Genomic DNA, 18,942 nt, shown 5'->3' with positions numbered 1-18,942 from the left:
ATCTATCAAAACCGTCGCATGCGTTTATAATTCGGTTCGGAAATGAGTAGAACCTCTATTCGCCTCCAAGAAGAACAAGTTTGTTCAGTTGTGTTACTGTAAATAAATTTAGTGTTTGTTCCCTACGAAACCTAGCTGTACACTAATTAAAATTTTCCTCAACTTTGGTGAGAAAGGGTTTGATACTGAGTCAAACTCCACACTTGGAGAAGTGGAAAATATAGATGAGAAAAATTAAATTTTCTTTTAATTTAATTTTTCGCCAACCCTCCTCCCTAAAGGTCTTCTAATCGCAATTGAACAATAGATGTCATGCGCACTAAATAGAACGGGAATACAATAACACATTCTACTTTGAAGTACGCCACACAACAGCTACAAATATTACGAGTTAGATATAGACTTCTCAGCCTTTGAATATAGGAATTAGTGGCCTCACCACTTTATCGATTATCTATAACGGGAAATAAGCGAAGTTGACCAGAAAAGGCTTGAAAAATAAATACTCGCAGATTTTTGGCTGAGTGGCGATCAGCCAAAAGTGATCTTGCAGTCTAAAGAAATTTTACGGTTCTTGAAGATTATCAATTATTTTTCAAATTGAATATAAAGCCACGCTAAATTCAAATGTTCTCTCGATATATGCGTTCGTTTGATTTTAAGCTGGTGTGACAAAATGTAAGATATGATTGTGTTTAGAATGCAAATTGAACTGAATTCATGGGAGAGGTGCTTAAGCGGAATAGTGTTCACACGAGGTACATGATGTTGACACGACAATTAAGGACTCTTTAGAGCACAATAATCGATCTCTACGTGCATGTATAGGCAGCTGTCAATGTTTTGTGTCTAAAAGACAACTGAGGCTGTTTGAGACAATTTAGAGCCAGGTATTGTATAGTATTAAAATCAGAATACGCCGATGAGAAAGTGTGGGCATATGTGTCGTCTGACTCGGAGCTTTTGTGTGAACCCCACCATGAAAGGTTTAAAAATTGATGTTTAACGACTAACGGTTAACCTCATCGAAACTCTCTAGATTGCTAAATGCTTATGTAGTATTACAACACTACAAACAATTCTTCGTCCATGTCAATCACACAGCTGGGTTGGAGGAGTACAGCCACTGCAGAAGCAAAGAAGACAAAACTGTTATTGTGGATCTAATACTGCTCTCTTGAAACCATAACACACAAACAAGGGTTTTCATAATTGATAAAGAATGCGAATACAAATAGATCAGAATTTATAAAAAAAAAGTTCCGTTTGTGTTAATACTTAATACCAAACGAAACAAAGCGGTCAAACGTTTTCACATGCAAAATGCGCAAACGTTGTAATGACGTGCTTTCAGTCTGTAAGAACCAAGTCGGCGCGCGGCCGACCAAAGTTGATCCCCTTGCGCATGCCCTATGTTTGACCGCTGTGTTACCAAGCGGGCTCATGTTGATGAACAAAAGCATGCAAAAAAAACTGGAGCAAACAAAACAAATTATAATGATAGTAGTGAATGTTAAGCAAAGATATCGACGACAGGAGCGAACTAAATTTTTCCTATGGATGTGGCTCTCGTGGAAAAATTGACAATCGCTTTTCCCAGACTAATTTTAAATTAAGAATTCTTAATTTGTGACGATGCCTTCCATTTAAAACAGTTCTATTATGACGTGATTAAACTCTGTGAAAATATAGCGGGAAAGTAAACAAACGCTTAAGTCACACTGCAATTCACAATCATGGCCTCTTTTGAATAACCCAAAAAAAAAAATGAACAATGCACATTCATGATTTTCCTGATACAACACTGCTTGTAATATTCAGCTTCCTCTGCGAGGCAGACTTGTGTCGAGTCGCGCGGACGTGCAGAGGTTGGAGAGCTATTGCTTACGACAGCTCTTTGTGGAGATGTGTAAATCTTAAACGTTTCCACAAGCTTAACGAATTCAGCCTCATCAAGCTCATTCAAAGTCGAATGGTACCGATGCTCTTCAAGATCAACCTTGGAGGTTTCACTCTGTCTCCGAGAGTTTTCCAAGTTCTGGCCATGCACTGCAAACAACTAAGAGTGCTATGTTTAGGATCTGTGTCCTTTGAAGAAGATTTCACGGTCAGCGACGAATCCTTTCCAGGGAATTTAACAAAGCTGGATATTCGGCACAGCTCGGGACATCCAACTGCATTCAAAGTTATCACCCAGAACGTGCAGCAAGTGCAGTGCCTAGGCCTCAGCGATTCTATTTTTGGAGTTATCGATACTGAAGGCGAGAAACTAAGATTCTTCGCTTCTTTGAAGGAAGTTAGAATATTAGAGTTTAGTTACTGTAATTCACTGACAGATACAATAGTCCAGTTTATCGCGGAAAATTGTCCGAATCTTCGATCACTGTGTCTCCGGAGATGCCACAATATTCGAGGAGAAAGTCTGTCGAAGTTAATCGATTGCTGCTCGTCGCTGACATCGTTAGTACTCGACGGTACGAGCGTCTCCGACAATGAAGTTCAGGCGGTTTCCTGGGAGAATTCGATGATAACCGAAGTAGATCTGTCGTGGTGTCGGCATCTGAGCAAAGTTGGTCTTAAATCGATACTGACTCGTTGCCGCCTCCTGCGATTCGTGCGGTTGTGCTGCTGTGGTTATGGCCACGCAATCACCGATGAGGTACTTCACGCAATGACTGAGTGTCGCTACCGTTCACTTCAAGTCTTAGATTTGAGCTACAGCAGCGAAGTCACAAACTGTGCCCTTGGAAGGTTTGTAGCTAGCTGTTCTTCGTTGCAATATTTGAGGGTATACCACTGTCAGAAGATTACATCCACACTGGTAAACCTCATTCCCAGCGCGTCAAACGTTTTTGTGGTTGCGAACTTTCACTTGCAAAGAGGAGGTCTCGCAACAAGCGCTACCTCGGAGGGGCCCGCGACACTTTTGTCAGCGACGCCAGTAAACTACTCGCAAAGAGAAAGCCTAGACATGAGTCTGCGGCAGGACTGAATGGTTCTCTCAGAGATAATAACCATGGTTGCCTTGTTCCAGTGTGAAGCCCGTTCAGATTTAACAGCTGTGTTGAAGAAGAGGGAGGTGTGGAAGAGACTGATGGCATCTCTTATATCACTGAGCGCTTTACCAGGTAAAGCGCAGTGGGCCAGATTAACATAAAATATCTTGTAATTATTGGACTTAAATTCTTAACAAGAACACTTCCGAAGAAAGTGTTCAGTTTTCATGCGTTTGCTCCGGCAATATTTCTAGTTTTTTAATTGAGCATCTTCCAGCGGAAAGAACAACGAAAACCCAGTTAGAAATTATTTGAAAAGATCATCTTCACTGGATTGAAAAAAGCATTTAGGTGACCAAAAACGTATTTCAGTAAATGTTTTGAAACTATGACTTCCAGACGGTCTTGCTGTGTGATCGTATGGGCGAGGGAAGTCCTGAAAAGGAATGTGCTGTTAACGACGACAGAACCCGAGAGTCGGACAACCTACAAGCAGGTTCTCATTAGAGCCCAGAATTTGGAAGCATTTTGTGTTTTTTGTTTGTTTGTTTGTTTGTTTGTTTGTTTGTTTTACTCTGTTACCCGAGCTTCTGAAGTTAATGTAACGATGATATCGAGCATAGCAGAGAAAATTATGTGTACCTGAGATGTGTACTAAGAGGAAGATTAAATTGCTTTTGTTGATAGTCTTCCATACATTGTATTTATCACGAACTCCAAAAAAAAACCTCAGATTCACCCTTTATATGTACTCTTTAAGATCAGTTTTTGCCTTACCCCAAAATTTTATGGGACCCTGTCTAAAGTTGATCATTTATTTTATAAGTTTTCTAAATTTGGTAAACAACACTCGTGTTAAACAAGATTTACAATGGAAAAAAAAAACGTCAACGCAACTTACATTTCCTCCGGGTTGTGGCCTGTGTGAAGCGACTCGACGATAACCAACGGAAACTGCAGCCACACCAGCCATAACCTTAACCTGAAATCAAACGTACAGTGAAAAAAATATGAAGTTCTTGCTTTGCCAAAAACATCCAATGATGATTTCTTTTTTACATTTTCTTTTTTTAATCTTACAACTGAGTGATAGAGCATCCCGTGTACCAGTCGGAAGGTCGTAGGTTTGACTCCTATTGGGAACACTCGAGTATGCCTGTGTCATTCACTGAATGACATCTTCCACTTCAAGCTGTATGATATTTTAGCCAGCACAACTGCTGGAATTACGCGGGCTTGTATTCTTGTATATTGGAGAAGACGATACCACGGAAAAGTGAAGCTGCAAGGGCCAAGAGGAGAATGGAGGTGGACAACAGAAACGGCGTCAGCTTCGCTGAGTTCTCCTTGTCATTTGTATCCAAACAGAAACATTACACTTTTATTTAGTTGGTTGAAAACAGTTTATCAATTTCTTTCTTTTATATTGACATTACGATAGCAAACAAACTGAAAAATAGACACGTAGGCTCAGACAAACAAACAAGGAGATAAGTTTCTAAAGAAACTGTGGTACTGCATCAGTGGAGAGTATAACAAAATAATTTGGTTTTATCACCTAAGTTGATAATGTAAACTGGCCACCGCAAAGAGTTTAAAAGCTGAAATTTCAAGCGTCGGAGTAATTATTTACCTTAGCTGCCGTCCAACAACCTGGAGTAGAGGAACCCTTTGGCACATATGTTTGGTTTTCTATGTCATCGTCGTCAGTATCTTTAATGATTGCTCCCTATCACCAAACAAACAGATCATTGAGTTACGGGGGGTAAGTTTCTAAAGAAACTGTGGTGCTGCGTCGGTTGGGGTAGTACGAGATCATTTGGTTTTTATCAACTGAGTTGATAATGGAAATTGGCCACTGAAAAGAGTTTCTTGAGCTGACGTTTTGAGCGTTAGCCCTTCGTAAGTCCCCTTATAATTAGATCACTGAGCTGATCGATACTTTGATTGCTATGGCAGCTGACCTTAATGCCTTCTACAGCAAAAACGCCACTCGATGAAGTTTGCATGATGATAGACATTCTTTCAGACTGCGTCACGAGCCAAAGAACTGCGTCAACAGTAAACTATTAGGACATATCTTTTTAAACATAACAGTAAAAGGGCTGTTGGTAAAAAAACTTCATGGTTTTTATTTTTTTTTTTTAAAAGTGCACTGGTTGACATACTACACAGCATCCTTTTATCTGCGAAACGGAAGGTTTCTTTCCAGTAAGAAATAAACTCTGCAAGTGGTCACTCGCTTCTCTGACAAGCCTTAGTGCCTTATCTATTGACAGCTGAAGTTATCAGCGGTTTATTAACAAACTCACGGCTGGTATGATTCACCCACAGCCAAGCCTCAAGCTCACTGACAATGAGCAGAGTTCCGATAACGATTGCATGATAAGTATGGACAACGAGGTGTTATGGCTTGCGCAAGGCTAAACGAGAGGAAACGGAAAAGTACCCGAGTTGTTTAAAGAAACAAAGATGTGTCCAAAAGAGTAAATTAGAAAACTAAGATTTCAATACAAAACAATGAAAGCAGAGTTATCGAAGCGGAAATGTTTGGTATTGTATCAAAATAAAAATTCTCCAATCTTCAAAAAAATAAACGAAAGAGGTATTAAATATGCACGAAATATTTATGGTACCTTTGCTTGTGCTAGTTTTGATCCAGCTTCTGTAGAGCCTTTGTCGCCCCAGTCCACCTGTATAAAGTTATAATTTTCCTCTTCAGTGCTGGTTTTTTCAGATCCAGTACACCTCATTACACCTGCTACTCAATGGCAAATATGAATAGGCGACGTCCACGAAGTCTGCGGTCTCATTTCTCAGTTCTGACTCTAACGGAGCCCGAACAATAATTTGATTCGTGTCTCACAAACTTACTAATATATACGAAGCTTCTTTATTTTTCCGGCTGTTAGCAAATGACTGACAAAAAATGATTCACCCTGACGGGAGCCTAACACTCACCCTGACGGGAGCCTAACACTCACCCTGACAGGAACGATTCCTCCCGCAGTTCCTCCGCCGTATAATGACGCGTTAACTGTCGGCCATTTTGTCCTGCCACCCGGCTGATGAGGAAAACAGGCGTAAATTAAGTGGAGTGGAGTGGAGTGTTTTAAAATTAACGTGGGGCGTGAATTTCAAGTGAGCGCATAGCATTCGTAAAATCTTCGAAGATGCAAGAAGCATTCGCCTGCATATGTCTTGTTCTTTACTAGTGCAATACTCGTATCAAATTCTTATTATCCTCTTCCTTATAACCAATAAGATACACCCATTCGTGTTTTAAATTATTCCAAAGTGTGTATAGCGCATCCGCCTTTACTGACCGTTTTCTCCATTGGTGGTGGGGGTCTCACTGGTGGCGGGGGCCTGGGAGGAGGTTTCTTCAATTCTAATACGCCAGCTGGTTGATAATCTCGAGGTTGCTGAACACAACAAGGCAAAGATAAATTACATCAAGCGCATAAAACAGACGCACGATCTTCCCCTTAATGTTTACAAATATCAACCAAAAGCGAAGCTGACCGCCATTTGAGTGCAACGTGTGAAGCAATGTAATGGACGCTGATGCGAGGCATCAACAGTGGTAAATCCAAGGGTAAGGCATGGGAGTCCAGATTCCCCCATCATACTGGTAAATATTTTTCTTGTCTAAAACGCACATATTTCTAACCACAGTCCTGCATATTCTTCCTCAACTTGGAGTATTTAGAACTTGCTTATATCAAAATATTTCTTAGCTCATTAAGGCTCTGGTGTTAGGAAAAAAACAAACAAATAATAATAATCATCATCATGATCATAGTAATAATAATAATAATAATAATAATAATAATAATAATTTTATTGATCTAGTGCTGAGCTGGTTTGTAAAAAGTTACAAAAGTTGTCTTTCATTTCCCTGTAATTTGATTGGTTACTTTAAACAAGCCTTCAAATCTGAGTGGTTGTTGTGTTTTGATAAAGATTTTTATTGGCTAAGAAAAAGATGTGATTTAGTGCAAAAAAAATAGTGCGATTCGTGAATAAATCGCAGCAACGAGAGCCAATTAGATTGCAAGGATCACCAGTGATTTCAAAATGGATCTAATAACGCAATTATTTAACCAGGAAAACCTTTCACCTTTCTCCTGATGCGAGGCCAACACCACCACACAGCCAGTAAAATGAGCAAAGCAAACAGAAACAACAGCACCAACGCTAAAGCAACGTTACTTCTCTTTCCAGTCTGTTAAAATAACGAGACAAGTGATTTGACAGAAGAGGTATACTATGTGAAAGACTCGTTTAGTGACTTACTCAGTTGTAAAAAAGATGAAACCATGTTATAAAAAAACTACGGCAAGCAACGGCCAATTAAAACAAGGGAGAATATCATTATCCCGTATTAACTCCCAGGACTGACCAAGGCAGAATTTCTCCTTCTAATATCCAGGTTTCTTTCCCTTTTTCAGAAACAAATCTCAGGGACTTTTCTAGGACTCAGATTATTTTTCTACCACTCCAAATTTCACCTCAAACCCTTTCATTCCCAAGATTTCAAAATCAATAATTCTCCTTATGGTCTGAATACATTTCTTATAACGTAAATTCTGAAAAATTTATTGCTTAAGTTTAGCAAATTTCCAGGACTTTCTAGGACCTGTACCATTTTTCAGGAATTTCCAGTCCCAGAAAATGTTAAAAGAAAAATTCCAGGACCTTTCAGGTCTTTCAGGACCCTTACAAACCCTGAATATCGCTACAACCTTGGATAACATGCAGAAATAATGAGGGGATTCAATAACAAATTCTCTGAGCTACCCTCATAAGAATTATATGCCAGACAGTAAAGAGAATTAGTAGTGAGATCTTGGCAGTGAAAGGGTTACAAGTGAACATGTCACAAGCACATAGTTTATGAGAATTAAGAAAATCATCATCAAAAATGAATTATTAACTCACCTCTGGTGGAATCCCTTCATCTCCTTCATTTTCCTTTCCTGGCTTTGTTGTGTTTGTGCAGTTCGTGGCTGAGATATTGACATTACTGGAGACAAATGTGTTTCCATTGTTTAATGAAACTTGAAGCAAAAGAACGCTGAAAACAGAATAAAAATAGATGTATATCACATTACTACTGATTAAACTAGTTCTTAAGCACACAAGCAAATGGAAACTTCACCAAAAACTCATTAATTTATTCAGCATTCTTGTCATACAATTGCTTAAATGTGAAGACTCCATCCTAACAACTGGCCAAATTGTTGTGGACTGCCCAGTAACATTTTTTAAGTTGTCAAATTTACCTTTCAATGTCATTCAATACAGGAACAGGACACACTAAGTGGTTCTCCTCAACTAGGATGGCTTTTGTTACTGTTCATGACAAAAGAAGAAGAAAAAACACAGGTAATTGCATGCCATGAAAAAACAGACAAATTAATAAGCAGTTAAAATCAAGAGTTATCATTACTTCGAGCAGGGATGAGAACCAACCCTGCAATAGTTCACTTGGTCAAAGGAGGACTTATCCACCTAGATTTGTAACCTATGATCTGTACAACCGACCTTACACTGGGGGAGGTTCAGTTGTACTCCCTGGAAGAAATGGAGGCATTATTCCAAGATACCATAGTAAAAACTTGTCAAAAATTAAGTGACCTTGGGTGAGGCATTTAAACATGTCCAGGTGATCTTTAGTTAAGACTTTTTAGCCCACGGCCTACTGGTTATACACATTCTTAAAGCAATCAAACACTCATTTACTGACTGGTGACAATCACTGCTTCATACTAATTCAATACTCTTATTTTTGTTCCCATTCAAGGTCTAAAATAGTGAACAAAAGCACCACAACAAAACCCAAATATCACCTCTTTTTCAAAAGTTTTTGCTCCTACATATCTATAACCTTTTCATCATTTCACAGTTTCACATCATAACATTGTTCAACATACCTTGATGATAGGTGGCATTAAAATTGAAGCCACACCTCACAGAATGAGACTCTGCAGAATCAAACTTCTCAAAGCCACGCCCATACATTGTAACAGTGTTGCGCTCTGCATAAATTGCACAGAAATTTATGAAACATATTCATAAAAATTTCCATAAAAAAAGAACTTGAAAATAAAAAGACCCTGAAACAAAAAGTTTTCCTGGATAATGGTGAAACAAAATAGTTGTAAACATTTCAGACAATGTTTTTATTTTGATTTGTTTTAAGCTAATCAGCGAAACCACAATGATGCCACTTGTTACTACAAGTGATTAGAAAACCAGCCAAAAAGTTTAAGAAAAGCAATGCAGTGACTGAGTCAAAATATTTATCTAGCCCACCATTATCTCACTTTATCACAAAAACATATCAAAAATAGAATATGAAACTAACTCATGTGACTTGCCTTAAATAATCAAAGCAGTAGAGTTCTGACAAAACCAATTAAATCTGATGAAAATATGAATCAGGCATATTTACCTCCTAAACAGGCTTGTTTTGGGGAAACAGCAGTAATTTCAACACATGTCCGGTTAGAAATCTTTGAACAAACAATACAAATAAATAAACTTATTGTTATTATTCAGTACAATAAGAAATCACAACAATTTTCTTACTCCTTACAACCTGCCTTTTTAAATACAACATATCTCCCACTGGGGATTTTTTACTGACAATATACAAAATTTTAAATTTTACAACCAAAAGACACACAAAGATTAATTTATAAACATACTGTTAATTCTCCCCTGTTTAAAAAAACAGAGTTAACACTTACATCACTTGTTAAATTTTGTAGGGCCTGATAGCCTGGTTCTGTGAAAACAAAATCCTCTGGGGGCTTGTTTGCCAAAAGCTTGAGCTGCAATGGGCATTATACCATACATGAAGACTAACCAAATGTAATATCACACACATGTAACTTATGAAGCTCCTGTATTGTTAATGATAAGTAACAAAGAACTGTCAGCTAGAACAATAGAGCTATTATTGTAATTTATTACAATAATCAACTCTTAAAAAAATTATTGCATGTGATCAGTTATACCCAGCCAAATTTTGAGCACTACAAGGGCTGTGTACACATCATGTAACAAGCCAGTACAATAGGACAGTGTCTGCTTATGCCTGTGCAACTGGACAGTATGAAAGTCTATATAGAAAGTGATTGAGGGCCATTTAATACAGATGTTACTCAATAAACATGGGAGTCTTTCTATATTCTCCAGTAATAGAATACCTTTAACTCCCATGAGTGACCAAGACAGAATTTCTCCTTACAATATCAATACAATATCAAGCAGATAAGTGATGAGAATAAAGAAAAATATCAATTAGGGGATTATTAGTTGATCCATTATCAAACACTCCACACTTACATAAGAATTATATTGCAAGCAGTAACAAGAATTAATAACTAAATGAGATCCAAGGAGTGAAAGGGTTGACTAAACCAAGTTCATCCTTGAGAAATAATTAAGTAAATAACCACCTTAGAGTGATTTCAACTATCAACATTTAAATCATTTTAAATATTCCATTATCAGTTACCAGTTAATTGTGAAAATATCTGTTACCTGTGATTCATCAAATAACGCAACTCCAATGACATAGATTATTGTTCCAGCTTTTTTGGCCTTCTTAGCCTACAAATAATAGCAATTACAAAAGATGATCACATTTTAAATCAAAAATGAATAATCCCCTGCAGGGCTTTTTAAAGCCATATTATACAAAGAAAATGCGTTAATCCCTTATTGGGATTAAATTTGATTAAAATAGATACTGCATCAATTAAGATAGTATTGGTAATTGAACACTTTTTCACTCAATTCTAAAACTCCTGATGATTTCCTCGGAAAGTTGTTATGATTATTATTAACATTAGTTGATTGTTGAATTTACAAAATTTTTCTAAAAGGTAAGTGTTAACTGAAGTTTTTTCAAGGGTGAGAGAGGCACAATAATGAAATTCACCAACCTCTTCATTAGCTTTACCAAAATCATCTATTTTCCCATCAGTCAGAATGATATAGATACTAAATGCTGACTGCTGTCCTGTAATTATATTAAGGTATTCAGTGAAGAAAACATTTACAACTGCTATAAGAACAAAATATCATATTGTGCACTAGTAGCACCAACTGGGCTAAGGAACTGATAGGCAAATCAAGGAAACTACATATGTATATCTCATTAACAGTGAATATGTAAATAGTATTTAATGATGGTCACAAACATGCTCTCAGGAATGTTTTGAATTTAAAATACATAACAATCCAATCAATAATAACCCATAAGTCAGTGTATACTCACTACTTTAAAAGCATTTACAGACAATAATTATTACATTTTTTAAGTAATGATTTTTATTAACCAAGTACACATAAATCTTTTTTTGTTGTTATTGGTTTTTTTTTTGTCTATTTGAGTTTCATTATCTGATTGTAACAGGGAATCATATGCATGTAATATAAATTAATAATATTGTGAAAAATTTCCATTTCATTTTTTTATCTTGGAGGAAGGGGGAAAGGGGCCGATTACTGCATGGGACTAATTGAAACTTAATTTTTTTTAGATCATTTTATAAATTAAGGTGGCCATGAGGCAACTTTGGAAACCTTCTCTTTTTGAGTTCCTTTTTGGACTCACCTAATTGAGTTGCAACTTTACTATTTGCCTGTTAAAAGGAAAAAGAGAAAAATCCAAAAAATATAAACAAGGCTGTTTCATGTGACTCTCATAAAAATCAATTGACTATGTAGATGAACCTGCATTTATTTGTACTACTGATATCAACAATATTCAAAGACAATATTGTACTGAAGCATCTAATCTGATTCATATATGTGATAAGGATCTATTTATTCCCTGCAAGTAAGCTATACATTAGGAAGCTAATAAAAATAAATCTACCCACTGGATTTTATGTGGGAAGCTTATTTTAACAAGATTTGTGATTGAGTTTAACTCTTCAACCATATTTTGCAAATGGCCACAAATTAAAGTAAATGAAACACTTGGTTTTCATTATCACAACAAAATATGTTGGGGACAGGCTTGCTAGAGGAAAAATAAATCACAATGACTCATATGGACTATATTGAATAATTGTATTTTTTGGGATAACGACCACAATAATCTACACGTGATAAAAGGTCAGGTGATTTGAAGTTACTGCAATCATATATTAATCAACAGCCATAAAAATTTCACCTCAGTTGTTTACTCATGGATTTTCCATCCAACTAGGCAAAACACAATATGTATTTTAATCAACAGCACTCTTAGCAGTGTAAATAAATGCAACAAATTACACCCACAAAATTAATATTATGACTATAGGTACATGTACATACCATACTGAGAGGTTTCTCCAGGTATGTATCTCCACCTGGTTTCACTTTTCTTAATTCATTTAGGCCTTCCCTGATTTTTGATCTTTGAATAAAAGCATACAAAATATATAACACACGAAAAATAATTTTGTTATAAAATAGTACCGACAGTTATATTTATCTTTAGCAGTTGTTGTGGGTAATTAACTTCATTTTTCAATTTTAATCCGTATCCCTTTCACCTTATAACTCCCATAAGTGACTGACATGTAACTTCTCCCTGTAATAGTCCATAGATTACCCAGCACATAGGAAATAAGAATATTCATACTTATCAGGTAGAATTTGCTGTCCTCTGCTAAATCCCAAATTCTCATAACTTATTTATAAAGAAATGTGTAGCACATACAGTATTGTGCGAAAAAAAAACACAAATGAGGTTTGACAAATTTCTTGGCTTCCCATGGCTTTCCGAGGAAATTTTCCTTCAAACGAAATTTCCATGAACTTTCCACAAACTTTTGTGGCACCTATTGTTTTAGTACACCAAAATTACAAACTATATTTTGCCATGGACACTAATGAGTTGCAAACTCAAGAGGGAAAGTTTGCTCTTCTCAAAAGTTCAGTGCAAAATTTTGAGAGAAAATTACTCTGGTTATGAGAACGAAATGTAGCCCATGTGTTGTTGTAATGCAATGCAGAAATATTTGAAATCAGTTTCATCCACTCAATTAACTATTCTATCACTCCTTCCTGATGAAACCTCTGTCAATATAAATGTTTGATTGTTGATGTGATCTGAACAGTCAGGTGTTAAGTCTTATAAATAACAAACAACCACGCAAACACTCCAGGAAAGTGAAACTTGAACTTGGCACCATTTCCTACTTTAAACTTCTTCATATAACAAAACATGAAACTCCCCACTTGTGGTCGAGACTCTACAAAAATTTGACAAAATAGCGCTCTTTGTTCGATGGAACTTTTGCTCAAAAAGCCTCAAATTGTCATTTGAACCTTTGCACAAAATTTCAATGAAAGTTCACAAGAACAAATAACAAAATTTGCACATTTCACTTGTGTTCTTTTCACTTTTGCACAATTCTATAGAGGGGAGAATTAACAGTCAGATACTAGGAGTTAAAGGCTTCAATCCCACTAGTAATTAGCATGGAAATTACTACTATAATATCAATGATCAAGAAAAAAAATCAAAACGACAATATACACTGGTATATTACTAATAACAGTCCCAACAATTAAGGATGATCAGATATACCTGTCACCAGTCAATTTCAAAATTGTTTCTGTTGCTACGTCTGAGGAGAATGTAATGAAGGAGAATCTAACACCCTTTCTGAAAATGAAAAATAAGATTAGATAGCATTGGTCTATTATTGTTTTTGTTATCATTGACAGAAACATCACACATCCTTTTAATTCTTCCCTTCAGAAAATCAAATCAAGTTTTTAGCTGCCACTTACCCGACAAAATTCTCCACTGTCTTTTGAACAAAGTCCACAGTTTGACGCTGAAAATAGGTTGTAATAACACTTCCTGACCTACAATCAAGAAAAAATGAAACACAAGTTAGGCCATGATCTTCACAACTGTGCTGCAGTTTAAATAATTGCAGAGAAGAAGCCTGAAAAAATTCAGACTTCAGTGGTATTTGAACCTCTGCCTCCCAGATAATCCAGATAATAGCTGGGCACTTAACCACCTTTTGAACTACATCAGCCACACCTTGAGAATGAGGCACATTTCATTCTGTCATTAATTTAATGCAGTTAAATGTAATTTAACAGAGTTAGCATCAAAGAGCACCAGCATTATCTAGTATTCAGTGGTTTTTGTATATGCGCATGTGTTGGAATTCCATGAGCTCTATATTTGAAGCATTCTTGTATGTGCTTTGTTTGAGCATGAACTTGCAGCATTGTTTGGAGAGGCAGCTCATGAATTCATCCAGGCAGTTTTCCTACCCGCTTTCCTCCCTCTTTCCACTGTTTATTAAGTGTGACAGGTGCCTGTTTCCCTTTCCTGCATGGGGGCTCCCAGCTGTGTTGCCAGGATTTGCCAGCTATGGGAGCAGTCTCCATCTAGGAGCTGGCTGCCAATAATGGAAGCTCCTGGGTGTCTTAAGCACCCAACCTCCACTTAGCAATGCAGTTGTTAACCTGGGTTGGGTTGTTCAAAGCTGGGTTAAGATAACCCAGGGTTAGTGTGAAACCTGATTTCAGATCTGATGGCTTTAAAAGAAAATTCAGTCGAATTCTTTTTGTCTAGAATATGATTATTTGATGCTCTAAAAATACGACAGGAAATCATCCCAAAAGGCTTTTGAATAAAGGAATAAAGAAACCCAGATTGAAATTTAACCTTGGATTAGCGCTAAACGGCCTTCAAACAACTGGGCCCTGCATTTTAATTGTTTCAAATGACTAAAACCCAATCCAACTGCAACAGTTTATAATCTGCTGGTCACACCCAAATGAAGAGATGTCTATTCCTCTTAAGCTGAAAGCACTGTCAATCTCCATCCTGTCCACATTCAGGATATAAGAATTTTGACTTCGGGCTTTCAGTATGCACAAAGAATATTACTGACATGAAAATAAAGTCTTGGAGTACAAAAGAGGACTCTGGATAGAATTTTGAATCCTTCGTATGGGTTGTTACATGTATATGTATACACCTCAATCAATGGTTTAACATATAATATGCGTTGATATTTTGCTTCGTTTGCGTTTCTATAGGCTCTTCGGTGAAACCCAATTAATATAACAGCATACTTGTGACCACATAAGTCAAAGAAATACATCTATAATAATCTCTTAACTGTGACCACGACAGAAGGATTTATCTACAAAAGGAGGGCTTCATAAATGATGATTTGTTCAAATAAAACTAGATATTTTGAATCAAACTTGAAATGCGTGCGCCATACTCTTAATATGCGTGCGCCAGACGATCACATACCAGGCTGTCAACACAACTTACTTGTCTAAAATGAAGTAGATATCAAATCCACCAAGGCATCTTTGCTGGGAAGAAACAAGTGTAGTGCCGATCCATGCTTGAAGCAAAGCAACTAGGAGAAAATTATGTCGAAAGACCGACATGATTTGCATCCACTTCAACTGCTTTCCAGTCTGCTGGGCGCTAATTCGAAGACAATTTTAATTTCTGGTTCATTCCTTATGACATCTGAGCGCCACATTCAGAGGATTGTGTAGAAGACTGTACAACACTAGTAACACATATACATCGATGCACAACGAAAAAATCTACTTAATGTAACGCCAAAATGCTTGATTCCGGTGCACGTAAACAGAGTGTTGATACAAATCTGCTAGAACAACTCTACTTCCGTTCGATGCTTTGCCACCTGGCTTCACTCGTTGGCCGCGCTGAAACACAAGCTCCTTTGATTAGCGCGCTCTATTCTGGCAAAAAAGGAATAAAGCTAAATATATATATATGGTTTCTAGAAACACTGCGATATCTTTTTAAAGAAAAACATCTTTTAAAAGCTCGCTATTCTTTTGTTTACTTTCCCTTTGACTAGACTAACTCTCGCCCCTACCCTCCCTCAGCCATAAACCTCTACTCGCCGCACCGGAAGTATCGGGGACTGTGCCACAAAGAGTTAGGTGGAGTTTCCGATCAACAAATTATTTCCGATCAGTATAATTAGTAGTTTTTGCCAAGCAATTTTGTGTTCTTCCTTTTTGGGTAAAACATTTTCTGCCGCTTCCGCACCCTCGCTGCGCACTAAAAATGATTTCTTCAGCGGAAAAACTGAAACTTACTGGGCAGAAAAACGGAAAATCTGGAAATGATGATTGAGAATATTTCGGTATCGCTGCTATATTGTAAGGAAGTGCTATAACCGTAAATCATGGGTTTACTATTCCTTTATTGTTCTTTGTGCCTATTGTCCCAATCAAAAGCGTCGAGAGGTTCGGCATTGAGAGCTTCTTTGCCTTAGAAGATGAAAATGAATGGACGAATACTTTTTCGATCCTGCATATTTCTTAGTTAGTCCGTGAAAAGTACTTGGACTGGTCGAAGCTTAAGTCATCTTAAAGCTTTAATCGTCCGGACGATAGTTTCTCAGCTGAGTTATCGACAAAGGAGCTGAGCTGAAACGAAATGAGTGATAATGTAAATTGGTCACCGTGGAGAATTTCTAAAGCTGACGCTTAAGGGACCGGTCATTATTTATCGCCTGGGGGGGGTCGGAGTATTTTTGTTGTCACATCGGAGCATTTACCTGATCCCCCCGTAGAGTATCTAGTTTTTTAGAGATCCCCCCTTATCGGTAGTGGAAAGTTTCATGATCCCCCCCCCCCCTTTTCTCCCAGCCACCGCCAAATAACTTTTTGAATATGCAAGTGATATTTTAATAGTGGTACTTACGTCTCATGGACCTTGAACCACAACGGTAAATATTTGCTCGTCAGATACGAACTGAATTGTCGAGGAAGTGCCAATCTCAGGCTGTTCATCCAAATCCACGAAAACATAGTCATCGTCGCTCTCTGCCTCTCCACTTTCGGATTCTTCATCCTCGGATTCCACGTCATCTTCATCACTCGACAGTTCTTCTGTTATCACAGTCTCTCTGTCAATGAGGCCTTTAATTCAGCATCCGATTTGCTCTCATTTATCGACAACAAACGAAAGAACCTTTATACAGAAGAGCATACCTTAAGGTCGTTTGCAAGTGATGAGCTCAAATATTTCCAGGAAGCTCAAGAGCGAGTGAAGGCCATACACCAAGAGCTGCAGAAAGCCTCCAATGCGCTCACGACCACCCTCATGAGCTTGAAGAGAAAGTTCCCATCTCCCATGGGGAACAACGGCCAATCCCGAAGAAAAAAAGAAAACAAGAGAAAAGTGAAAAAAATCAAGGAGAAAAGGTTGCATCAGCGAGCAGCAATTCTCCTAGAAAAACTTACCTCAAAAGAGGTAGCTAAAGAGGTTTTCGATTCACTCGAAAAGAATACTTACAAATGTGTCTCAAGTATTAATGCAGGATTCACTGCGAGATTTGTCAAGCGTCTCCACCTGGATCCTCTGCTATGGCTTTTGGAAAGAGGCGTGTTTGAAACAGAGCTGGCACGCAATTTGAAAGTGGTAGTGGCCAGAATGAACGAAGAGAATAGCAGTAATGGTGCTGAAAAAGGGTCAAGTTCGGGCGAGGATTCAGATGAATCTGACGAGGAGACTGTGCAAGAGCCAGTGGAGAGGGCTGCCGAAGATTCTGACACGGAAGCGGAACAAGATACAGCCTCACCAAAATAAACACTTTTTTATTTGTTGTTTTCATTCGGCCGCGTATTAAAATAATGAAAGTTTATGATTTTAGATTACGATTCTCTATAAAACAAACTGAAACGTTATGAAACAATTTTGAGCAATTGTAAGTATTCCATTCTCAAAATCTTGATTACCTTTCTAATTTAGATCGTGCCTGAATAAAAACGTGTATGTTAGACTACGATAGTGATTCTTTTTTACAAAATGGAGGGTCTGTAAAAGGGTTTGGGTTTTGTGTCTGGGCTAGAATAGAGTTTATATAATACAAAATACAACTGAACGTGGTCTTGAATATATGGTTGGGGGTTTAGAGTCCCAGCGGCAAATCCTACCAAAGTATTTACAAATGCAATCACCCGGGGTCCCGGCGCGACCTAAAATTCCTTTTTTTTTGGTCTGATCCCCCCCATTATGCTTGTCAATTACGGCTGATCCCCCCTAAAGGTCTTCAAAAAACCATGTGATCCCCCCCTAAATACTCCGACCCCCCCCCCCCAGGCGATAAATAATGACCGGTCCCTAAGTAAGTAAGCAAGTAAACACTCTATTTAAAGAGGATAGCACTTCATAGCCAAAAGGCCAATAAACTTGTGGCTCTCCCACAATACATATGATAATACTAATACAAATATAGATATCATTAAGTATACTAAGGGCATACTAAGTTATAATTTGCATACCTAGTGTTACGAGAGTGAAGATTATTATTACGTGTTAAAAGGCGAGCAATATACGCAGGCGATTCTCCCTGTAGTACCTTAAATGCAGTTAGACATTTAGAAATTTTAGCCTCCTCGTAAAAAGGTAACCAACTTAAATCATCAAATAATCTGACAGAAGAGGCCTTAAAATCAGCATCCATAATAAGTCTAGCTGCACGTTTCTGTAATTTCAGCACTCTACCTAAAAGGTTATTTTCACAATTAGTCCAAACTGACAGCTACATAATTTCCAGCATAAGCCATCTTCCGATCCACTCTGACGAAGCACTAACCCTCAAAGCGTCGGCTTTATGAACTCTTCAGTGGAAGGGAACAGCGGGGTGGGAGCCCAGGAGAAAAGGGGGAAGGAAAGGATGGGAAGTAGGAGCAGAAATTTAAAAGGCACTCGTTTGCTATTATTATTGCTTTTGATCCATCACATACTTTCGCTCGTTCGTGGTTGGTCTAAACTCGTCACTTGACCGAATATCCCCAGTTTAACCTAGGCGATATTCGAGGGTACCACACAAATGAAGGAAAAATTTGTTTGCTCATAACGTCGTACCATAGAACACTCAAAAGAAAACGTCCC

The 18,942-nt window shown here is 37.7% G+C and overlaps 2 protein-coding genes across 2 annotated transcripts; one reads left to right on the top strand and one right to left on the bottom strand.

Moving 5' to 3' along the window:
• Positions 1-3: 3 nt before the first annotated feature.
• LOC113664926 (anthrax toxin receptor 2) lies at positions 4-15,714 on the bottom strand. Its single transcript, XM_089208249.1, has 19 exons — positions 15,325-15,714; positions 13,806-13,883; positions 13,600-13,677; positions 12,339-12,420; positions 11,632-11,659; positions 10,958-11,034; positions 10,554-10,622; positions 9,755-9,838; positions 9,457-9,517; positions 8,936-9,040; positions 8,285-8,354; positions 7,941-8,076; positions 7,120-7,224; positions 6,323-6,421; positions 5,981-6,061; positions 5,633-5,689; positions 4,630-4,725; positions 3,898-3,978; positions 4-1,126 (listed from the first exon to the last, which is right to left on the bottom strand). Exons 1-19 carry the CDS (start codon positions 15,453-15,455, stop codon positions 1,097-1,099), a joined length of 1,548 nt encoding a protein of 515 aa, XP_089064375.1. The 5' UTR covers positions 15,456-15,714; the 3' UTR covers positions 4-1,096.
• LOC113664929 (F-box and leucine-rich repeat protein 13) lies at positions 1,126-3,682 on the top strand. Its single transcript, XM_027180552.2, has one exon. The coding sequence runs from the start codon at positions 1,775-1,777 to the stop codon at positions 2,990-2,992; it is 1,218 nt and encodes a 405-aa protein (XP_027036353.2). The 5' UTR covers positions 1,126-1,774; the 3' UTR covers positions 2,993-3,682.
• Positions 15,715-18,942: the final 3,228 nt, after the last annotated feature.

This window comes from Pocillopora damicornis, chromosome 1 (assembly GCF_964200805.1).
Source record: "Pocillopora damicornis chromosome 1, jaPocDami1.2, whole genome shotgun sequence".
Taxonomy (NCBI): Eukaryota; Metazoa; Cnidaria; class Anthozoa; order Scleractinia; family Pocilloporidae; genus Pocillopora; species Pocillopora damicornis.
This window is presented reverse-complemented; position numbering and strand designations above follow the sequence as displayed.

Bases quoted from the DNA above. Each gene is read 5' to 3' on its own strand.
- LOC113664929 (XM_027180552.2), top strand. From the start codon at position 1,775: ATGCACATTCATGATTTTCCTGATACAACACTGCTTGTAATATTCAGC.
- LOC113664926 (XM_089208249.1), bottom strand. From the start codon at position 15,455: ATGCAAATCATGTCGGTCTTTCGACATAATTTTCTCCTAGTTGCTTTG. The intron at 11,660-12,338 runs GTATGTACATGT...TCCTTTTAACAG, and splicing joins TGGAGAAACCTCTCAGTATG to GCAAATAGTAAAGTTGCAAC. The intron at 8,355-8,935 runs GTATGTTGAACA...TGTCATGAACAG, and splicing joins TAATGCCACCTATCATCAAG to TAACAAAAGCCATCCTAGTT.